Source organism: Caretta caretta, chromosome 11, assembly GCF_965140235.1.
Source record: "Caretta caretta isolate rCarCar2 chromosome 11, rCarCar1.hap1, whole genome shotgun sequence".
NCBI lineage: Eukaryota > Metazoa > Chordata > Testudines > Cheloniidae > Caretta > Caretta caretta.
Window position 1 is genome coordinate 75,197,735 of NC_134216.1, and position 19,268 is coordinate 75,217,002.

At 47.7% G+C, this 19,268-nt stretch overlaps 1 protein-coding gene across 2 annotated transcripts in view; it reads left to right on the top strand.

The window, feature by feature from the left end:
- LOC125644954 (UDP-glucuronosyltransferase 1A6-like) overlaps positions 1-19,268 on the top strand; it is an 85,580-nt gene that overhangs the window by 34,683 nt on the left and 31,629 nt on the right. The window contains exon 1 of one of the 2 annotated variants that reach the window (XM_048869785.2): positions 12,754-13,798. The exons of the other annotated variant lie outside the window; for it this stretch is intronic. Coding sequence (XP_048725742.2) covers positions 12,935-13,798 — 864 coding nt within the window. The 5' untranslated portion in view covers positions 12,754-12,934. Of the gene's footprint in view, positions 1-12,753; positions 13,799-19,268 lie in introns of those variants that run through there. 2 annotated transcript variants of the gene reach the window in all.

A 19,268-nucleotide genomic window follows, 5' to 3' on the forward strand; every position in this document is an offset into this window, starting at 1 on the left:
CGGCCAGGAGCACCTGGGCAGAAATAGGTGCAGGGACTACATTAGAAGTGACTTGACCAGGTCATTCTCTTTAGTCCTGCAGTCAGTCCTATTGAACCATCTTATGGTGAGCAGGCAGGCGATACGGATTGTTAACAGTCCTATTGTACCATCTTCTGCCGGGCAGGCAAGAGATGAGGATGGCTAGCAGTCCTATTGTACCATCTTCTGCCGAGCAGCCATGAGATGTGGATGGCTTGCAGTCCTTCTGCACCGTCTGCTGCCAGCCAAAGATGTAAAAGATAGATGGAGTGGATTAAAACAAGAAATAGACCAGATTTGTTTTGTACTCATTTGCTTCCCCACCTCCCCCCATCTAGGGGACTCATTCCTCGAGGTCACACTGCAGTCACTCACAGAGAAGGTGCAGCGAGGTAAATCTAGCCATGCATCAATCAGAGGCCAGACCAACCTGCTTGTTCCAATAAGAACAATTACTTAAGTGCACCATTTCTTATTGGAACCCTCCGTGAAGTCCTGCCTGAAATACTCCTTCATGTAAAGCCACCCCCTTTGTTGATTTTAATTCCCTGTAAGCCAACCCTGTGAGTCATGTCATCAGTCGCCCCTCCCTCCATCAGAGCAATGGCAGACAATCGTTTCGCGCCTTTTTTCTGTGCGGACGCCATACCAAGGCAAGCATGGAGGCCGCTCAGCTCACTTTGGCAATTAGGAGCACATTAAACACCACACGCATTATCCAGCAGCATATGCAGCACCAGAACCTGACAGAGCGATACCGGGCGAGGAGGCGATGTCAGTGTGGTCACGTGAGTGATCAGGACATGGACACAGATTTCTCCGAAAGGGCCCTGGCAATGGGCCCTGGCAATGCATGCATCATGGTGCTAATGGGGCAGGTTCATGTGGTGGAACGCCGATTCTGGGCTCGGGAAACAAGCACAAACTGGTGGGGCCACATAGTGTTGCAGGTATGGGATGATTCCCAGTGGCTGCAAAACTTTCGCATGCGTAAGGGCACTTTCATGGAACTTTGTGACCTGCTTTCCCCTGCCCTGAAGCACATGAATACCAAGATGAGAGCAGCCCTCACAGTTGAGAAGCGAGTGGTGATAGCCCTGTGGAAACTTGCAATGCCAGACAGCTACCGGTCAGTTGGGAATCAATTTGGAGTGGGCAAATCTACTGTGGGGGCTGCTGTGATGCAAGTAGCCCACGCAATCAAAGATCTGCTGATATCAAGGGTAGTGACCCTGGGAAATGTGCAGGTCATAGTGGATGGCTTTGCTGCAATGGGATTCCCTAACTGTGGTGGGGCCATAGACGGAACCCATATCCCTATCTTGGCACCGGAGCACCAAGCCGGCGAGTACATAAACCGCAAGGGGTACTTTTCAATAGTGCTGCAAGCTCTAGTGGATCACAAGGGACGTTTCACCAACATCAACGTGGGATGGCTGGGAAAGGTACATGACATTCGCATCTTCAGGAACTCTGGTCTGTTTCAAAAGCTGCAGGAAGGGACTTTATTCCCAGACCAGAAAATAACTGTTGGGGATGTTGAAATGCCTATAGTTATCCTTGGGGACACAGCCTACCCCTTAATGCCATGGCTCATGAAGCCGTACACAGACAGCCTGGACAGTAGTCAGGAGCTGTTCAACTACAGGCTGAGCAAGTGCAGAATGGTGGTAGAATGTGCATTTGGACGTTTAAAAGTGCACTGGCGCAGTTTACTGACTTGCTTAGACCTCAGCAAAACCAATATTCCCACTGTTATTACTGCTTGCTGTGCGCTCCACAATATCTGTGAGAGAAAGGAGGAGACGTTTATGGCGGGGTGGGAGGTTGAGGCAAATCGCCTGGCTGCTGGTTACGCACAGCCAGACACCAGGGCGGTTAGAAGAGCACAGGAGAGCGCGGTACGCATCAGAGAAGCTTTGAAAACCAGTTTCATGACTGGCCAGGCTATGGTGTGAAAGTTCTGTTTGTTTCTCCTTGATGAAACCCCCCGCCCCTTGGTTCACTCTACTTCCCTGTAAGCTAACTACCTTCCCCTCCTCCCTTTGGTCACCGCTTGCAGAGGCAATAAAGTCATTGTTGCTTCACAGTCATGCATTCTTTATTCATTCATCACACAAGTAGGGGGATGACTACCAAGGTAGCCCAGGAGGGGTGGTGGAGGAGGGAAGGAAAATACCACACAGCACTTTAAAAGTTTACAACTTTAAAATTTATTGAATGCCAGCCTTCTGTTTTTTGGGCAATCCTCTGTGGTGGAGTGGCTGGTTGGCCGGAGGCCCCTGCACCGCGTTCTTGAGCGTCTGGGTGAGGAGGCTATGGAACTTAGGGAGGAGGGTGGTTGGTTACACAGGGGCTGTAGCAGCAGTCTGTGCTCCAGCTACCTTTGCTGCAGCTCAACCATACGCTGGAGCATATTGGTTTGATCCTCCAGCAGCCTCAGCATTGAATCCTGCCTCCTCTCATCACACTGCCGCCACATTTGAGCTTCAGCCCTGTCTTCAGCTCGCCACTTACTCTCTTCAGCCTGCCACTTACTCTCTTCAGCCTGCCACCTCTCCTCCCGGTCATTTTGTGCTTTCCTGCACTCTGACATTATTTGCCTCCACGCATTCGTCTGTGCTCTGTCAGTGTGGGAGGACAGCATGAGCTCAGAGAACATTTCATCACGAGTGCATTTTTTTTTCTTTCTAAGCTTCACTAGCCTCTGGGAAGGAGAAGATCCTGTGATCATTGAAACACATGCAGCTGGTGGAGGAAAAAAAAGGGACAGCAGTATTTAAAAAGACACATTTTATAAAACAATGGCTACACTCTTTTAGGGTAAACCTTGCTGTTAACATTACATACATAGCACATGTGCTTTTGTTACAAGGTCGCATTTTGCCTCCACCCACCGCGTGGCTACCCCCTCAACCCTCCCCCCTCCCCGTGGCTAACAGCGGGGAACATTTCTGTTCAGCCACAGGCAAACAGCCCAGCAGGAACGGGCACCTCTGAGTGTCCCCTGAAGAAAAGCACCCTATTTCAACCAGGTGACCATGAATGATATCTCACTCCTGAGGATAACACAGAGAGATAAAGAACGGATGTTGTTTGAACGCCAGCAAACATACACTGCAATGCTTTGTTGTACAATGATTCCTGAGTACGTGCTACTGGCTTGGAGTGGTAAAGTGTCCTACCATGGTGGATGCAATAAGGCTGCCCTCCCCAGAAACCTTTTGCAAAGGCTTTGGGCGTACATCCAAGAGAGCTGCAAATGCCAGGGCAAATTAATCCTTTCACATGCTTGCTTTTAAACCATGTATAGTATTTTAAAAGGTACACTCATCGGAGGTGCCTTCTCCACCTGCTGGGTCCAGGAGGCAGCCTTGGGTGGGTTCGGGGGGTACTGGCTCCAGGTCCAGGGTGAGAAACAGTTCCTGGCTGTTGGGAAAACCGGTTTCTCTGCTTGCTTGCTGTGAGCTATCTACAACCTCATCATCATCATCATCTTCGTCCCCAAAACCTGCTTCCGTGTTGCCTCCAACTCCATTGAAGGAGTCAAACAACACGGCTGGGATAGTTGTGGCTGAACCCCCTAAAATGGCATGCAGCTCATCATAGAAGCGGCATGTCTGGGACTCTGACCCGGAGTGGCCGTTCGCCTCTCTGGTTTTCTGGCAGGCTTGCCTCATCTCCTTAAGTTTCACGCGGCACTGCTTTGGGTCCCTGTTATGGCCTCTGTCCTTCATGCCCTGGGAGATTTTGACAAAAGTTTTGGCATTTCGAAAACTGGAACGGAGTTCTGATAGCACGGATTCCTCTCCCCATACAGCGATCAGATCCCATACCTCCCGTTCAGTCCATGCTGGAGCTCTTTTGCAATTCTGGGACTCCATTATGGTCACCTCTGCTGATGAGCTCTGCATGGTCACCTGCAGCTTGCCGCGCTGGCCAAACAGGAAATGAGATTCAAAAGTTCGCGATTCTTTTCCTGTCTACCTGGCCAGTGCATCTGAGTTGAGAGTGCTGTCCAGAGCGGTCACAATGGAGTACTCTGGGATAGATCCCGGAGGCCAATACCGTCGAATTGTGTCCACAGTACCCCAAATTCGACCAGGCAAGGCCGATTTAAGCGCTAATCCACTTGTCAGGGGTGGAGTAAGGAAATCGATTTTAAGAGCCCTTTAAGTCGAAAAAAGGGCTTCATCGTGTGGACGGGTGCAGGTTTACATCAATTTAATGCTGCTAAATTCGACCTAAAGTCCTAGTGTAGACCAGGGCTGAGTTAACTCCTGTTGTGTTCTCTTGTCTGTCCTGGAAATTTTTGCACTGAAAATCTGTATGTGCTGGGAAATCTCTTTTAAAAGACAGACCTCTGAACAGTATATAAAAAGATATTTACCTTTGCATCATATCTTGTCACCATTTCATGTACCAAACTCCTAATTTAAAACTGCAGTATCTAAAAGCAAATGTCAGGAGACGGCCTTATAAGCTTTGCACTAGAAAACCAACCAAGCCTAAGTGTTAAGGGGGAAATACATATGAAGCATATGCCTGGCTTACTTTGAATTGCAAAGTCACTTTTCCTTGTATTCCATATCCAGGAAACAACTGATGCACTCTATTTACTGATAGAAAGGTCAATTGTGTAGGGTCACTTTGTGTGTGTTGAGCACTGCATTTCTCTACTGGCTGAAACGTGTCATCATCCAGCCTTGAAAGGTTCTAACGCTTGTCTACTGTCTGAAGAGATTCAGAAGTGTTCATTAGGCTTTCCCTCTGGTCTGATCTGTTTCAGGTTTGTGCTGGTAAATTTAAAATGCTGTTTTGTTTTTTTTTATGGGACAAAGAGCATCCCCTCTTCTCCATTGAGTGCTCCTCAAAACACAGCAGTGGGCCAGGGACTCAGCTTTGCTAGAGCTCTTGTCAGTGCACTTTTGGAGAGGGGTCGGGGCAAAGGCCATGCCCCAGCAACGGTGTGACATGAGCCTGCTACACGGGTATTATATCACACAGGATTTTGCTCCCATAATAAACAGGCTATCAAAGCTACCTTCCTCCCCTCACTTTCCTATTGTATTTTATACCTGTGTAAGGGAAATCCTCTGCTGCACAGTGAGGACACCTTCACAGCCCTAACGTACTGCTCTGCCAGTGCAAAAGGGTTATAGCCCAGGCACTCTTTCTAATACAGAGCATGGAATATGATTGACATCACAGGGAGAGGAATGAATCTGGGTCTTGCATGAAAACATGGACTGAAACAAGTGTGTCCCTTCAGTTTAAAACGTATTTAATGTGCAAGCACCATGGATCACGCACATTAAATGGCTTTACAAATTCCTTACAAGTTTGTAAGAGTTGGATCGATGTCTAGTAAACTGTACTGAGCAAGGCACAGTAATTGGAATTATGAGCAGTCAGAAATAGGTGCCAACTCCAGGGCTGGAGCACCCAGGGAAAAAAATTAGCCGGTGCTTAGCACCCACCGGCAGCTTAGCTCCCTCCCCCCACCTCTCACCTGCTGCTGGCCCTGCTAATCAACTCCTCCCTCTCCTTGTTCCATGGCATGCAGGAGGCGCTGGGAGGCAGAGGCGTGGGAGTGGAGGGTTGGGGAAGGGATGGAGTGAGGGTGGGGGCGAAACGAGAAGAGGCAGAGCAGAGGTGGGGGCTTGGAGGAAGGGGTGGAGTGCGGATGGGCCTGGGACGGGGGGGAGTGTCGAGCATTCCCCACCTCCCCTATGTAGAGAGGAAGTCGGCGCCTATGCGAACAGAGGCCCGTCAACCTGTGGAAAGTCCCATTAAATCAGTGGCCTGTTTCAAGGGTACAGTGGTCTACACTAGCAGATTCCATTGCAGTTCTGGGGCTCAAGAGACCAGAATTATTCTATCATAGCCTTGATCTGCAGTATCTCGCCACAGACTTCAGCTAAGCACATACTCATTGGTAGGTAGTCTGTTACACAGTGACATTACAGTACCTGTTAATGGTACTGTAAGTATGAACTATGTATGGTAATTGCTCACTCTGGTCCCTGTTATCGTTCAAAATCTTCTTTATTATGCATTTTCTCTAAAGTCAATGATGGCATCTACAACTTGATATAAATATTCAGTTGAGGATCTTTAAATCCATACTAAAATATAAATGTCTTTAAAAACAAAAACCTTGAGTCTTATAAACAGGTAAGGCAAAATCATCTTTGAGATACTCTGAAATAAATTACAGGTTTCAGAGTAGCAGCCATGTTTGTCTGTATTCGCAAAAAGAAAAGGAGGACTAGTGGCACCTTAGAGACTAACAAATTTATTTGAGCATAAGCTTTCATGAGCTACAGCTCACTTAGCTTATGCTCAAATAAATTTGTTAGTCTCTAAGGTGCCACAAGTCCTCCTTTTCTTTTTTCTGAAATAAATGCGTACAAAACCAAGCTAATCGGGATAGGATTAAGGCCGTGTTATGTTATGTGTTTAACCATTTGGTTGGAATGTATTCTAATCAAAGGAAAAACAAACTTACACCTCCTGCCCCCCAAATGCTTCTTTTACCAACCTAATTACTAAAGGAAAAAAGCACATAAGTCATCGTGTGGTGAACTAGATGTTATGGGATTGGTAATACAGGAACTCCTCACTTAACATTGTAGTTCTTTTCCTGAAAAATGCAACTTTAAGCGAAACAATGTTAAGGGAATCCAATTTCGCCATAAGACTTAATGTAAATGTGGGGGTCAGGTTCCAGGGAAATTTTTTTCACCAGACAAAAGACACACACAGTATACGTTTTAAACAAACAATTTAATACTGGTACACAGTGATGATGATTGTGAAGCTTGGTTAAGGTGGAGGAATCAGAGGGTGGGATATTTCCCAGGGAATGCCTTACTGCTAAATGATGAACTAGCAACTGGCTGAGCCCTCAGAGGTTAACTCTCAGACTCTACAAGGCAGCAGGAAAGGAGGGAGGGCAGACAGAGACAGATACACACACCCTGTGTGTGTTTGAGAGATAGAGAATGACCTTGAGCGGATCACTGCAGACTAAGTGGCTCTGGAAAGAAGGATAAAGGAGTTTGAGGCGCAAGTGGTATTCTCATCCATCCTCCCTGTGGAAGGAAAAGGCCCGGGTAGAGACCATCGAATCGTGGAAGTCAACGAATGGCTACACAGGTGGTGTCGGAGAGAAGGCTTTGGATTCTTTGAGCATGGGATGGTGTTCCAAGAAGGAGGAGTGCTAGGCAGAGACGGGCTCCACCTAACGAAGAGAGGGAAGAGCATCTTCACAAGCAGGCTGGCTAACCTAGTGAGGAGGGCTTTAAACTAGGTTCACCGGGGAAAGGAGACCAAAGCCCTGAGGTAAGTGGGGACGTGGGATACCGGGAGGAAGCACGAGCAGGAGAGCATGAAAGGGGAGGGCTCCTGCCTCATACTAAGAAAGCAGCACAAACAGCAAGTTATCCCAAGTGCCTATACACCTTGCAAATGCAAGAAGCCTGGGAAACAACAAGCAGGGGGAACTGGAAGTCCTGGCACAGTCAAGGAATTATGATGTGATTGGAATAACAGAGACTTGGTGGGATAACTCACATGATTGGAGTACAGTCATGGATGAATATAAACTGTTCAGGAAGGACAGGCAGGGCAGAAAATGTGGGGGAGTTGCATTGTATGTAGGAGAGCAGTATGACTGCTCAGAGCTCCGGTATGAAACTACAGAGAAACCTGAGTGTCATAGAATCATAGAATATCAGGATTGGAAGGGACCTCAGGAGGTCATCTAGTCCAATCCCCTGATCAAAGCAGGACCAATCCCCAACTAAATCATCCCAGCCAGGGCTTTGTCAAGCCTGACCTTAAAAACTTCTAAGGAAGGAGATTCCACCACCTCCCTAGGTAACGCATTCCAGTGTTTCACCGCTCTCCTAGTGAAAAAGTTTTTCCTCATATCCAACCTAAACCTCCCGCACTGCAACTTGAGACCATTACTCCTTGTTCTGTCCTCTGCTATCACTGAGAACAGTCTAGATCCATCCTCTTTGGAACCCCCTTTCAGGTAGTTGAAAGCAGCTATCAAATCCCCCTTCATTCTTCTCTTCTGCAGACTAAACAATCCCAGTTCCCTGAGCCTCTCCTCATAAGACCTGTGTTCCAGTCCCCTAATAGTTTTTGTTGCTCTCCGCTGGACTCTCTCCAATTTTTCCACATCCTTCTTGTAGCGTGGGGCCCAAAACTGGACACAGTACTCCAGATGAGGCCTCACCAATCTCGAATAGAGGGGAACGATCATGTCCCTCGATCTGCAGGCAATGCTCCTACTTATACATCCCAAAATGCCATTGGCCTTCTTGGCAACAAGGGCACACTGTTGACTCATATCCAGCTTCTCATCCACTGAAACCCCTCGGTCCTTTTCTGCAGAACTGCTGCCTAGCCATTCGGTCCCTAGTCTGTAGCGGTGCATGGGATTCTTCCATCCTAAGTGCAGGACTCTGCACTTGTCCTTGTTGAACCTCATCATATTTCTTTTTGCCCAATCCTCTAATTTGTCTAGGGCCCTCTGTATCCTATCCCTACTCTCCAGCGTACCTATCTCTCCTCCCAATTTAGTGTCATCTGCAAACTTGCTGAGGGTGCAATCCACACCATCCTCCAGAACATTTATGAAGATATTGAACAAAACCAGCCCCAGGACCGACCTTTGGGGCACTCCATTTGATACCGGCTGCCAACTAGACATGGAGCCATTGATCACTCCTGTTGAGCCTGACAATCTAGCCAACTTTCTTTCCACCTTATAGTCCATTCATCCAGCCCATACTTCAACTTGCTCGCAAGAATACTGTGGGAGACCGAGTCAAAAGCTTTGCTAAAGTCAAGGAAAAACATGTCCAATACTTTCCCCTCATCCACAGAGCCAGTTATATCGTCATAGAAGGCAAGTAGATTAGTCAGGCATGACTTTCCCTTGGTGAATCCATGCTGACTGTTCCTGATCACTTTCCTCTCCTCTAAGTGCTTCAGAATTGATTCCTTGAGGACCTGCTCCATGATTTTTCCAGGGACTGAGGTGAGGCTGACTGGCCTGGAGTTCCCAGGATCCTCCTCCTTCCCTTTTTTAAAGATGGGCACTACATTAGCTTTTTTCCAGTCGTCAGGGACTTCCCCTGATCACCGTGAGTTTTCAAAGATAATGGCCAATGGCTCTGCAATCACATCCGCCAACTCCTTTAGCACTCTCGGATGCAGCGCATCCGGCCCCATGGACTTTCTATCCCCATGGAGATTCTACCTAGGGAGGTGGTAGAATCTCCTTCCTTAGAGGTTTTTAAGGTCAGGCTTGACAAAGCCCTGGCTGGGATGATTTAACTGGGAATTGGTCCTGCTTCGAGCAGGGGGTTGGACTAGATGACCTTCAGGGGTCCCTTCCAACCCTGATATTCTATGATTCTATGATTCTATGACTTGGCTCCTCCAGCTTTTCTAAATAGTCCCGAACCACTTCTTTCTCCACAGTGGGCTGGTCACCTCCTCTCCATGCTGTGCTGCCCAGTGCAGTAGTCTGGGAGCTGACCTTGTTCGTGAAGACAGAGGCAAAAAAAGCATTGAGCACATTAGCTTTTTCCACATCCCGTGTCACTGGGTTGCCTCCCTCATTCAGTAAGAGGCCCATTCAGGGTAGGGATAGGATACAGAGGGCCTAGACAAATTAGAGGATTGGGCCAAAAGAAATCTGATGAGGTTCAACAAGGACAAGTGCAGAGTCCTGCACTTAGGACAGAAGAATCCCATGCACCGCTGCAGACTAGGGACCGAATGGCTCGGCAGCAGTTTTGCAGAAAAGGACCTAGATGTTTCAGTGGACGAGAAGCTGGATATGAGTCAACAATGTGCCCTTGTTGCCAAGAAGACCAATGGCATTTTGGTATGTATAAGGAGGGGCACTGCCAGCAGATTAGGGGACGTGATCGTTCCCCTCTATTCGAGATTGGTGAGGCCTCATCTGGAGTACTGTGTCCAGTTTTGGGCCCCACACTACAAGAAGGATGTGGAAAAATTGGAGAGAGTCCAGCGGAGGGCAACAAAAATGATTAGGGGACTGGAACACAGGACTTATGAGGAGAGGCTGAGGGAACTGGGATTGTTTAGTCTGCAGAAGAGAAGAATGAAGGGGGATTTGATAGCTGCTTTCAACTACCTGAAAGGGGGTTCCAAAGAGGATGGATCTAGACTGTTCTCAGTGGTAACAGATGACAGAACAAGGAGTAATGGTCTCAAGTTGCAGTGGGGGAGGTTTAGGTTGGATATTAGGAACAACTTTTTCACTAGGAGGGTGGTGAAGCACTGGAATGCGTTACCTAGGGAGGTGGTGGAATCTCCTTCCTTAGAAGTTTTTAAGGTCAGGCTTGACAAAGCCCTGGCTGGGATGATTTAGTTGGGGACTGGTCCTGCTTTGATCAGGGGGTTGGACTAGATGACCTCCTGAGGTCCCTTCCAACCCTGATATTCTATGATTCTATGATTTCCCCTTTAAGTATGAAGAGTGGGGTCAGAAGTACACTGCCTTATTAATTAGATCAGCAAGTTGAGACCTGACCACAGCTGCCGCTGGCAACGGCTCCCCCCTGCTCTATGGAAGATGGGGTAAGCGGGGTGCAGGGGGGAGGGGGACACCCTGACATTAGCCCCCTCTTCTTCCCCTCCCCCCCACACAGCAAGCAGGATTCTTGGGGAGCAGCTCCAAGGCAGAGAGCAGGAGCAGCACATGGCAGTCGGGGGAGGGACAGCTGAACTGCCGGCAATTGGTAGCCTGCTGAGCCGCTGCTGCACAGGGAACTTAGGGGAGCGGGGAGCTGATAGGGGGCTGCCAGCCCACCCTGGTTCCAAGCCCCCACCAGCCAGCTCCAACGGGCTGCTCTTCCTGCAAGCAGTGGACAAAGCAGGTGGCTGCCAAACGGCTAGAAGGGAGCATTGCACAACTTTAAATGAGCATGTTCCCTAATTGATCAGCAACGTAACAATGAAACAAGGTTAAACGGGATGACTTTAAGTGAGGAGTTCCTGTAAATTACCTCATTTTACCGCCTCATGTCACCAGTTCATGTGTGACAGTGATGGAAATTCCAGACATGAATAATACAGTAGTTTACATAATAAGGCCTTTCATACAAAAGGATCTTTAAGTGCTTTGCAAACTCCATAGCAATATATGGGCAAGATTCACTTTGCCACCAGTTCAGGGCAGCCACCTCTGTGATGGAGCATGGAAGCGATTTAACAGCATACAAGAACATCACAAAACAGTTTGGGGCAGAAAATGAAACAAGACTATTGTTAGACTAATTGCTACCACAAAGTGAGCAGAACATAATAAGCTCCCCTGGGATTTGAATAGGTTTGCAAAAACACAGACTTTAGTGGCTGGGGCTGGCCAGGACCGTGGCTATCCATCACAGCGAAACCATGGCACTAACAGAAGCACAGTGGTCCCATGGTAGGACACTGGTGCAGGCTCACGAGGATAAGTGGCTGTGGAAGAGTCTCCTCAGCGCAGGTGCACCCCCCTGTGGCAGGGCATGCTGTCGCTGCTCTCCTCCTCCTCTGGCACCCCTTCCCGACAGCAGCCCTGGCCCTGCCCTGCTCTGCCTTTTCCTGTGACTTTGCCCTTCGGCCAGGCCACTTTTAGTCCTTCCCCATCCACGGGAATTTGAGTCCAGCATGGCACTAGAGTGGCAGAATCACATCACAGCTTCAGCCCAACTTCAGGCTTTGTGGGCCTACCAGCCCTCGGCTCTGGGGTCTTCACATCCCCGCCAGTAGGGGAAGACAGGCCTGCCCTCTGCTCTCGGTTGTAGTCCAAAGGCCACAGAATCTCGTTAATCCCCTCTCCATCAGCGTGGGGTCTGTGTACTCCGTCACAGGGGTACATACTGAATTACCAACACCTTCAGTAACCTGGACGTCCTTTGGAGCTTCCCTTTTCTAATGTTGACATGGGGCAACCTGATCAGCTTGTGTGAGCAGATGAGATCACAGCCTGAGCAGGAAGTTTTCACTTTCCTGTGGCTATTAAATGTCCTGTGTGGCTCACACAATTCTTACCGTGTCCACATCCTGAATAGATAGGGTGACCAGATGTGCCAGTTACCCCCGACCCCCTTCCCGATTTTTCACCCTTCCTATCTGGTCACCCTATGAATAGAACTGGTACTCTGTCACTCTCAGCAGAGATGCCAAGGAATGAAAGGGCATGAAGACTGGACTAGCCTGGAGGCATAGTACAAGCTGAATGCAATTGTGTTGTGTGTGCAGCCTTGTGGCTATATTAGTATTTGCCCTGGCCACCCACTAACAGACAATCAGAAAAAGAGTTTAGTGACACAATATAGAATGCTGATGGCCTATTCAATTCCTGTTACAAAACGGGCAATTCTTTATGAAGGACAGAAGAACCTAGCAATCCAAAATCTCTACTGTTTGAAGACAGCAACTGCTGCAAACGTGGGGTCATTAGGGGGTTTTTTTGCATCGCACCGGCACAAACCCAGATCACTACTTTTGCTGATCTAGTCTATGAATGATTGACAACCACAAAGACACCTCTGGGTGATGAAATGTGCTGACTCTCACGGGCTGGCACCAGGGGTCAGAAGGGGCCTATGCAATTAAGTGTAGAGAAATGGACTTTAAGTTAATGAGTAAATCAAAGACATTCTTCTTGACTGAAAATGATGCCGGCAAATCCAACGGTAGAATTTGTCCGTTAGAAGTGTTTTCTTTTGCCAGCTCCACAGAGTTTAAAAATAAATGAGACAGTAAGTTCAAAAAGGTTGCAAGCAGCGCTAAAGTCTGGGTGGTGTTAGAAACCATTTGTTATAGCTGAACTAACACCTGCAGAGTCAAAGCATCTGCTTCCAGCTTGCAGATGGCTCCAGTCATTGCCAGACTTTACCAGTTTGCTGCAGGGTTTTTTCTTTTCTTAGCGTCTTCGGGGTTTGTGGAAGGTGAGCGGCTGCTGGTGATCCCTCAGGATGGAAGTCACTGGCTCAGCATGCGTGCAGTGGTGAAGAAGCTCAGTGAGAAAGGGCATGAAATAGTAGTGCTTGCTCCAGAAGTTAATTTGTGCTTGAAAGAATCAGAGCATTACGCAAGGAAAACGTACGCTGTGCCTTACGCCCAGGAAGAGCTAGGCCGTCGTCTTCGTTTCTTTGCTAACCAGCCCTTTGATGAAGTCTCCTTCCCTACTATGATCACAGAAGCATACAGCAGTGCCATGTTTGTACTGGACTTGTTATTCTATAACTGTGACAGCCTCCTGCAGAACAGAGAAATCATACGGTACTTGGAAGAGAGTAAATTTGATGTGCTCTTCACAGACCCAGCTTTGCCATGTGGGGTGATCCTGGCAGAGTATCTGTCCATCCCTTCCGTGTACTTCTTTCGTGGATTTCCATGCAGTTTAGAGCATGCAATCTGTAAATCTCCAAACCCTGTTTCCTACATCCCAAGATGCTATACCAGCTACACAGACCACATGACATTTACCCAGCGAGTGCTGAACCTCTTTGTTAGCTCTTTAGAGACATCACTGTTTAAGGATTTGTACACCAAATACCAAGACATTGCTTCGAAGTTTCTCCAGAGAGATGTGCACGTACCAACACTTTACCAAAATGGCTCCATTTGGCTCCTGAGATACGACTTTGTGTTTGAGTATCCCAGACCAGTGATGCCCAACATGGTCTTCATCGGAGGCATAAACTGTGAGGAGGGGAACAACCTACCTCAGGTACGTGGCTGAGATTCACATATTATATAAGAACACGTATATGCTCAGGAAGAAAGCATAGACAAGATAAGGCACCAACATTAACTTTTCCACATAGTGTATAGTATGTACCATCTTAGATACACGCCATAGTGTGTATATATAGTAGACATATTTTATGATATGCTGTAGTCAACTACAAGTTACTGGGCTGAGTAAAGGGGTGAAATTCTATGGCCTGGGTTATACAGCAGGTCAGACTAAGATGATCTAATCGTTCCTTCTGTTCTTAAAATAGATGCATCTGTGAAGCGATGCATAGACAGCGAGTGAAATGTAGGTGATTTAACATTGTTATGAGAACTATGGAGCAGGCTGTGAAGGCCCTGGGGCCTCATTGATTATTCCAATGCAGCTGGAAAAAAAATACAGTAACTCCCCACTTAACGTCCTCTTGCTTAATGTTGTTTTGATCTTACGTCCCTGCTCCATTACAGAACATGCTCATTTAAAGTTGTGCAATGCTCCACTATAATGTCGTTTGGCCGCCTGCTTTGCCCTCAGCTGGCAGCCCCCCGACATCCCTCCCCCCAGTGCCTCCCGCCCGTGGACCCTGCGGATCAGCACCTTCCCCCTGCTCCCCGCCTGTGGCAATCCGCTGTCTTGCGGTGTTCAGGAGGCGGGGGGGGAGGAGCGAGGACGTGGCGTGCAGCCTCCCCCCTCCCTCCTGAACACCGCAAGGCAGCGGATTGCTGGGAGCGGGGAGCAGGGGGAAGGTGCTGATCCATGGAGTCCGGCGGCAGGCGGTAGGCAGTGGGGAGGGGGGAGCGTAGGGGAGCTGATGGGGGACTGCCAGCCTGTTTAATACCTGTGTTAAATTGCTTTTTAAAAATTGTTTAAAATGTATATAATGCCTTTTGTCTGGCAAAAAAAAAAAATCCCTAGAACCTAACCCCCCCATTTACATTCACTCTTTTGGGGAAATTGGATTCGCTTAACATCGTTCCGCTTAAAGTCGCGTTTTTCAGGCACAGAAGTACAACGTTAAGCGAGGAGTTACTGTATCTGTAGGCACTTGAGCAGCAGCGACATCAGCGGTATTACTCTGTATGGCGTCATCGTATAGGGCTTGTCTACACTACAGGTTATCTCAGCAGAACTTATGTTGCTCTGGGGTGTGAAAAAGCCCCCCTCCCCCCACGCGACGTAAGTTACACCAACCTAAGAGCTTCTCCCCCCGACATAGCTACTGCCTCTCATGGAGGTGGGTTTATTACACAGACAGGAGAACTCTTCCCCCGTCAGCGTGGAGCGTCTTCACTGGACACACTACAGCCAGTACCGGGTTTACAATGGCGCCAGAGGCACCCTGGCGCCGGGCCCACGCTCAACAGGGGCCCGTCAGCCGGCCGGGCGCTGCCCTTCACTTGCACTGCCAGCCCAGGGGCCACCGCAGGCTGGCTCCTCTCCTCTCCAGCCCCTCGCCCGTGCTCCTGTCGGCTGTCCGGCCACCCCAGGTGTCCCTGCCCCTCCAGTCTCCTCTGCCCACTTGCTCCTCTGCGGGCTTGGCTGGGCTGGGGGGCTCTCGGGGGTCACGTCCCACAGGGGTCTGCCTGCCCCGCTCCCCAGCGCAGCTCCAGCTCCAGCTTGTCTTGCTCGGCCTGCCACCTCCCGGGGCTGAGCCACCTGGGGCCAGTGCCAGCATTCATAGATCCATTTGGCTGAAGAGAGTTGATTTTGTGTTTGAGTATCCCATGCCTGTGATGCCCAATATGGTCTTTATTGGAGGGATCAATTGTGGACAGAAGAAGCCATTGTCTCAGGTTAGTGATTTGTTGGTAGGACATACTGAAGGTGCAAGGGAAATGCTGCTGGCAATCACTTTATTATGTGCTCTGTACCACATACAACATGCATCCGACGAAGTGGGTATTCACCCATGAAAGCTTATGCTCCAATACGTCTATTAGTCTATAAGGTGCCACAGGACTCTCTGCGATATAGAACTGTATATCTAAAGTAGACTTGGCTGAAAGAGTCATGATGATTCATGTAATTTTAAAAGATAAGGGACATAATTAACAAATTAGGTCTGCTCCCTCTTCCATCTGTTTTCTCCTGGGACTGCCCATAAAGCTTTGCAAAACCTACAAGTTTTGGGTCGTAAGAGTTCATACACACATCTTCAATTTCAGTGTGTCCGGGCTCATGCACCCCACTTTCAAAGCAAATGCAACAGAAACTGCCAAGTATCCCTTGGGTTGGGGTTGTCACCCTCTGCTAAGTGGTATCAGATGTTGAGGTCTTGCATGTTGATTTCTCATCGGATGAGAAATCAGTGATGTTGAGTCTGCAAAGGCAAACTAGGCATATGCCTGGGGCTCAGTTTCATGGCTGTGTGTGTGAGGGAAATGTTTTTGATTTTTGTTTTTTTACATGACAGAAGGGCAGCTGGGCCAAATGTCAGTGATGTTGCAACCCCCACCATGCACTAGGTTGCAAAGCCACTCAGTCAAATGAAAAGAAAAGGAGGACTTGTGGCACCTTAGAGACTAACCAATTTACTTGAGCATAAGCTTTCGTGAGCTACAGCTCACTTCATCGGATGCATTCAATGGAAAATACAGTGGGGAGATTTATATAGGTATTTTCCACTGCATGCATCCGATGAAGTGAGTTGTAGCTCACGAAAGCTTTTGCTCAAATAAATTGGTTAGTCTCTAAGGTGCCACAAGTCCTCCTTTTCTTTTTGCGGATACAGACTAACAGGGCTGCTACTCTGAAATCAGTCAAGTGAGTGAAGTACTTTCAATCTGCATGCAGATGCACACCAGTGAATGGGGGAGCAAAGATAGTTCTCACACACAAGTGCGACTCACTGCCATTCCCAGCAGAGCCAAAGAGAGAGAAGGGCTGTGAGTAAAAGAAACCACTTTCTTCTCTAACAGCAGAAAGTGACCAGGCTGAGACAGGAATTACTGCAGTGACCTGAATGGGAGGGATCATCATCAAGGTGTACTTTTCCTCTTCTTTTCATTTATTAGCTGTTTGTTGTTATTCATATTAGAAAGTAGGGGCCCAAGAGTGTATGTTTGCCTATGGCCCAGTGATGGGTTAATCTGGCCCTGCTGATGACTCCAACTTCACTGCAACTGACATGTTGAGTGGGAACAATTGTGTCCTGTTATCACCAAAATAGCACACATTATAAAAGCTACCTTTGAAAATAATGGTCAAATCCTGGTCTACCTTGAACTCAATTGGAGCTTTTCGATTGAATGGAAACAAGATTTCGCCCAATGTTTGAATTACTGTTTGTATGGGAGCATGGGTTCATAAATTGCACCAGACATGCTATATGTTTAAGTATCTTATTTCAGCAAGCTAATGGAATTTCAAGATCCAGCACAGTTCACAAGCTTCAAGGCTTTTGCAAACCCTAGTTTTATTTTGAATCCAATGAGCATAGTGAAACCTGTACAGGAGAACATCCTATTAGAATGTCACCTGTCCCAAATGTACTGAGTACAATTCCGCTTCACCCTTTTAAAATTACCACCTTGGTTAAGGAGCAAGTTTTTGATGATCCCGTGAATGGGCCACTTGAAAACCTACGTCACTAAGTGGGAATGAGAGATTCGGCCACTGGTATAAATCAGGTTTCAGAGTAGCAGTCGTGTTAGTCTGTATCTGCAAAAAGAAAAGGAGGACTTGTGGCACCTTAGAGACTAACACATTTATTTGAGCATAAGCTTTCGTGAGCTACAGCTCACTTCATTGGATGCATTCAGTGGAAAATACAGTGGGGAGATTTATATACACAGAGAACATGAAATAATGGGTGTTACCATACACACTGTAATGAGAATGATCAGGTAAGGTGAGCTATTACCAGCAGGAGAGTGGGCGGGGAGGAGGGGGGACCTTTTTGTAGTGATAATCAAGGTGGGCCATTTCCAGCAGTTGACAAGAACGTCTGAGGAACAGTGGGGGTTAGAGGGGGGGAATAAACATGAGGAAATAGTTTTACTTTGTGTAATGATCCATCCACTTCCAGTCTCTATTCAAGCCTAAGTTAATTGTATCCAGTTTGCAAATTAATTCCAATTCAGCAGTCTCTCGTTGGACTCTGTTTTTGAAGTTTTTTTTGTTGAAGAATTGCAACTTTTAGGTCTGTAATTGAGTGACCAAAGAGACTGAAGTGTTCTCCAACTGGTTTTTGAATGTTCTAATTCTTGACGTCCGATTTGTGTCCATTTATTCTTTTACGTTGAGACTGTCCAGTTTGACCAATGTACATAGCAGAGGGGCATTGCTGGCTCATATCACATTGGTAGATGTGCAGGTGAACGAGCCTCTGATAGTGTGGCTGATGTTATTAGGTCCTATGATGGTGTCCCCTGAATAGATATGTGGACACAGTTGGCAACGGGCTTTGTTGCAAGGATAGGTTCCTGGGTTAGTGGGTCTGTTGTGTGCTTGCTGGTGAGTATTTGTTTCAGGTTGGGGGGCTGTCTGTAGGCAAGGACTGGCCTGTCTCCCAAGATCTGTGAGAGTGATGAGTCGTCCTTCAGGATAGGTTGTAGATCCTTGATGATGCACTGGAGAGGTTTTAGTTGGGGGCTGAAGGTGATGGCTAGTGGCGTTCTGTTATTTTCTTTGTTGGGTCTGTCCTGTAGTAGGTGACTTCTGGGTACTCTTCTGGCTCTGTCCAGCTGTTTCTTCACTTCAGCAGGTGGGTATTGTAGTTGTAAGAGTGCTTGGTAGAGATCTTGTAGGTGTTTGTCTCTGTCTGAGGGGTTGGAGCAAATGCGGTTGTATCGTAGAGCTTGGCTGTAGACAATGGATCGTGTGGTGTGGTCTGGATGAAAGCTGGAGGCATGTAGGTAGGCACAGCGGTCAGTAGGTTTCCAGTATAGGGTGGTGTTTATATGACCATCGCTTATTAGTACCATAGTATCCAGGAAGTGGATCTCTTGTGTGGACTGGTCCAGGCTGAGGTTGATGGTGGGATGGAAATTGTTGAAATCATGGTGGAATTCCCCAATGGCTTCTTTTCCATGGGTCAGATGATGAAGATGTCATCAATGTAGCACAAGTAGAGTAGGGGCATTAGGGGACGAGAGCTGAGGAAGCGTTGTTCTAAGTCAGCCATAAAAATGTTGGCAAACTGTGGGGCCATGCGGGTACCCATAGCAGTGCCGCTGATTTGAAGGTATACATTGTCCCCAAATGTGAAATAGTTATCGGTGAGGACAAAGTCACAAAGTTCAGCCATCAAGTTTTCCGTGACATTATCGGGGATACTGTTCCTGACGGCTTGTAGTCCATCTTTGTGTATCATTTAATTAGTAGTAAAGGATTGCTGTAGCTGTGTTTGATGACACTTTGTGTATGATCAAGTTGCAGTGGGGGAGGTTTAGATTGGATATTAGGAAAAACTTTTTCACTAAGAGGGTGGTGAAACACTGGAATGCGTTACCTAGGGAGG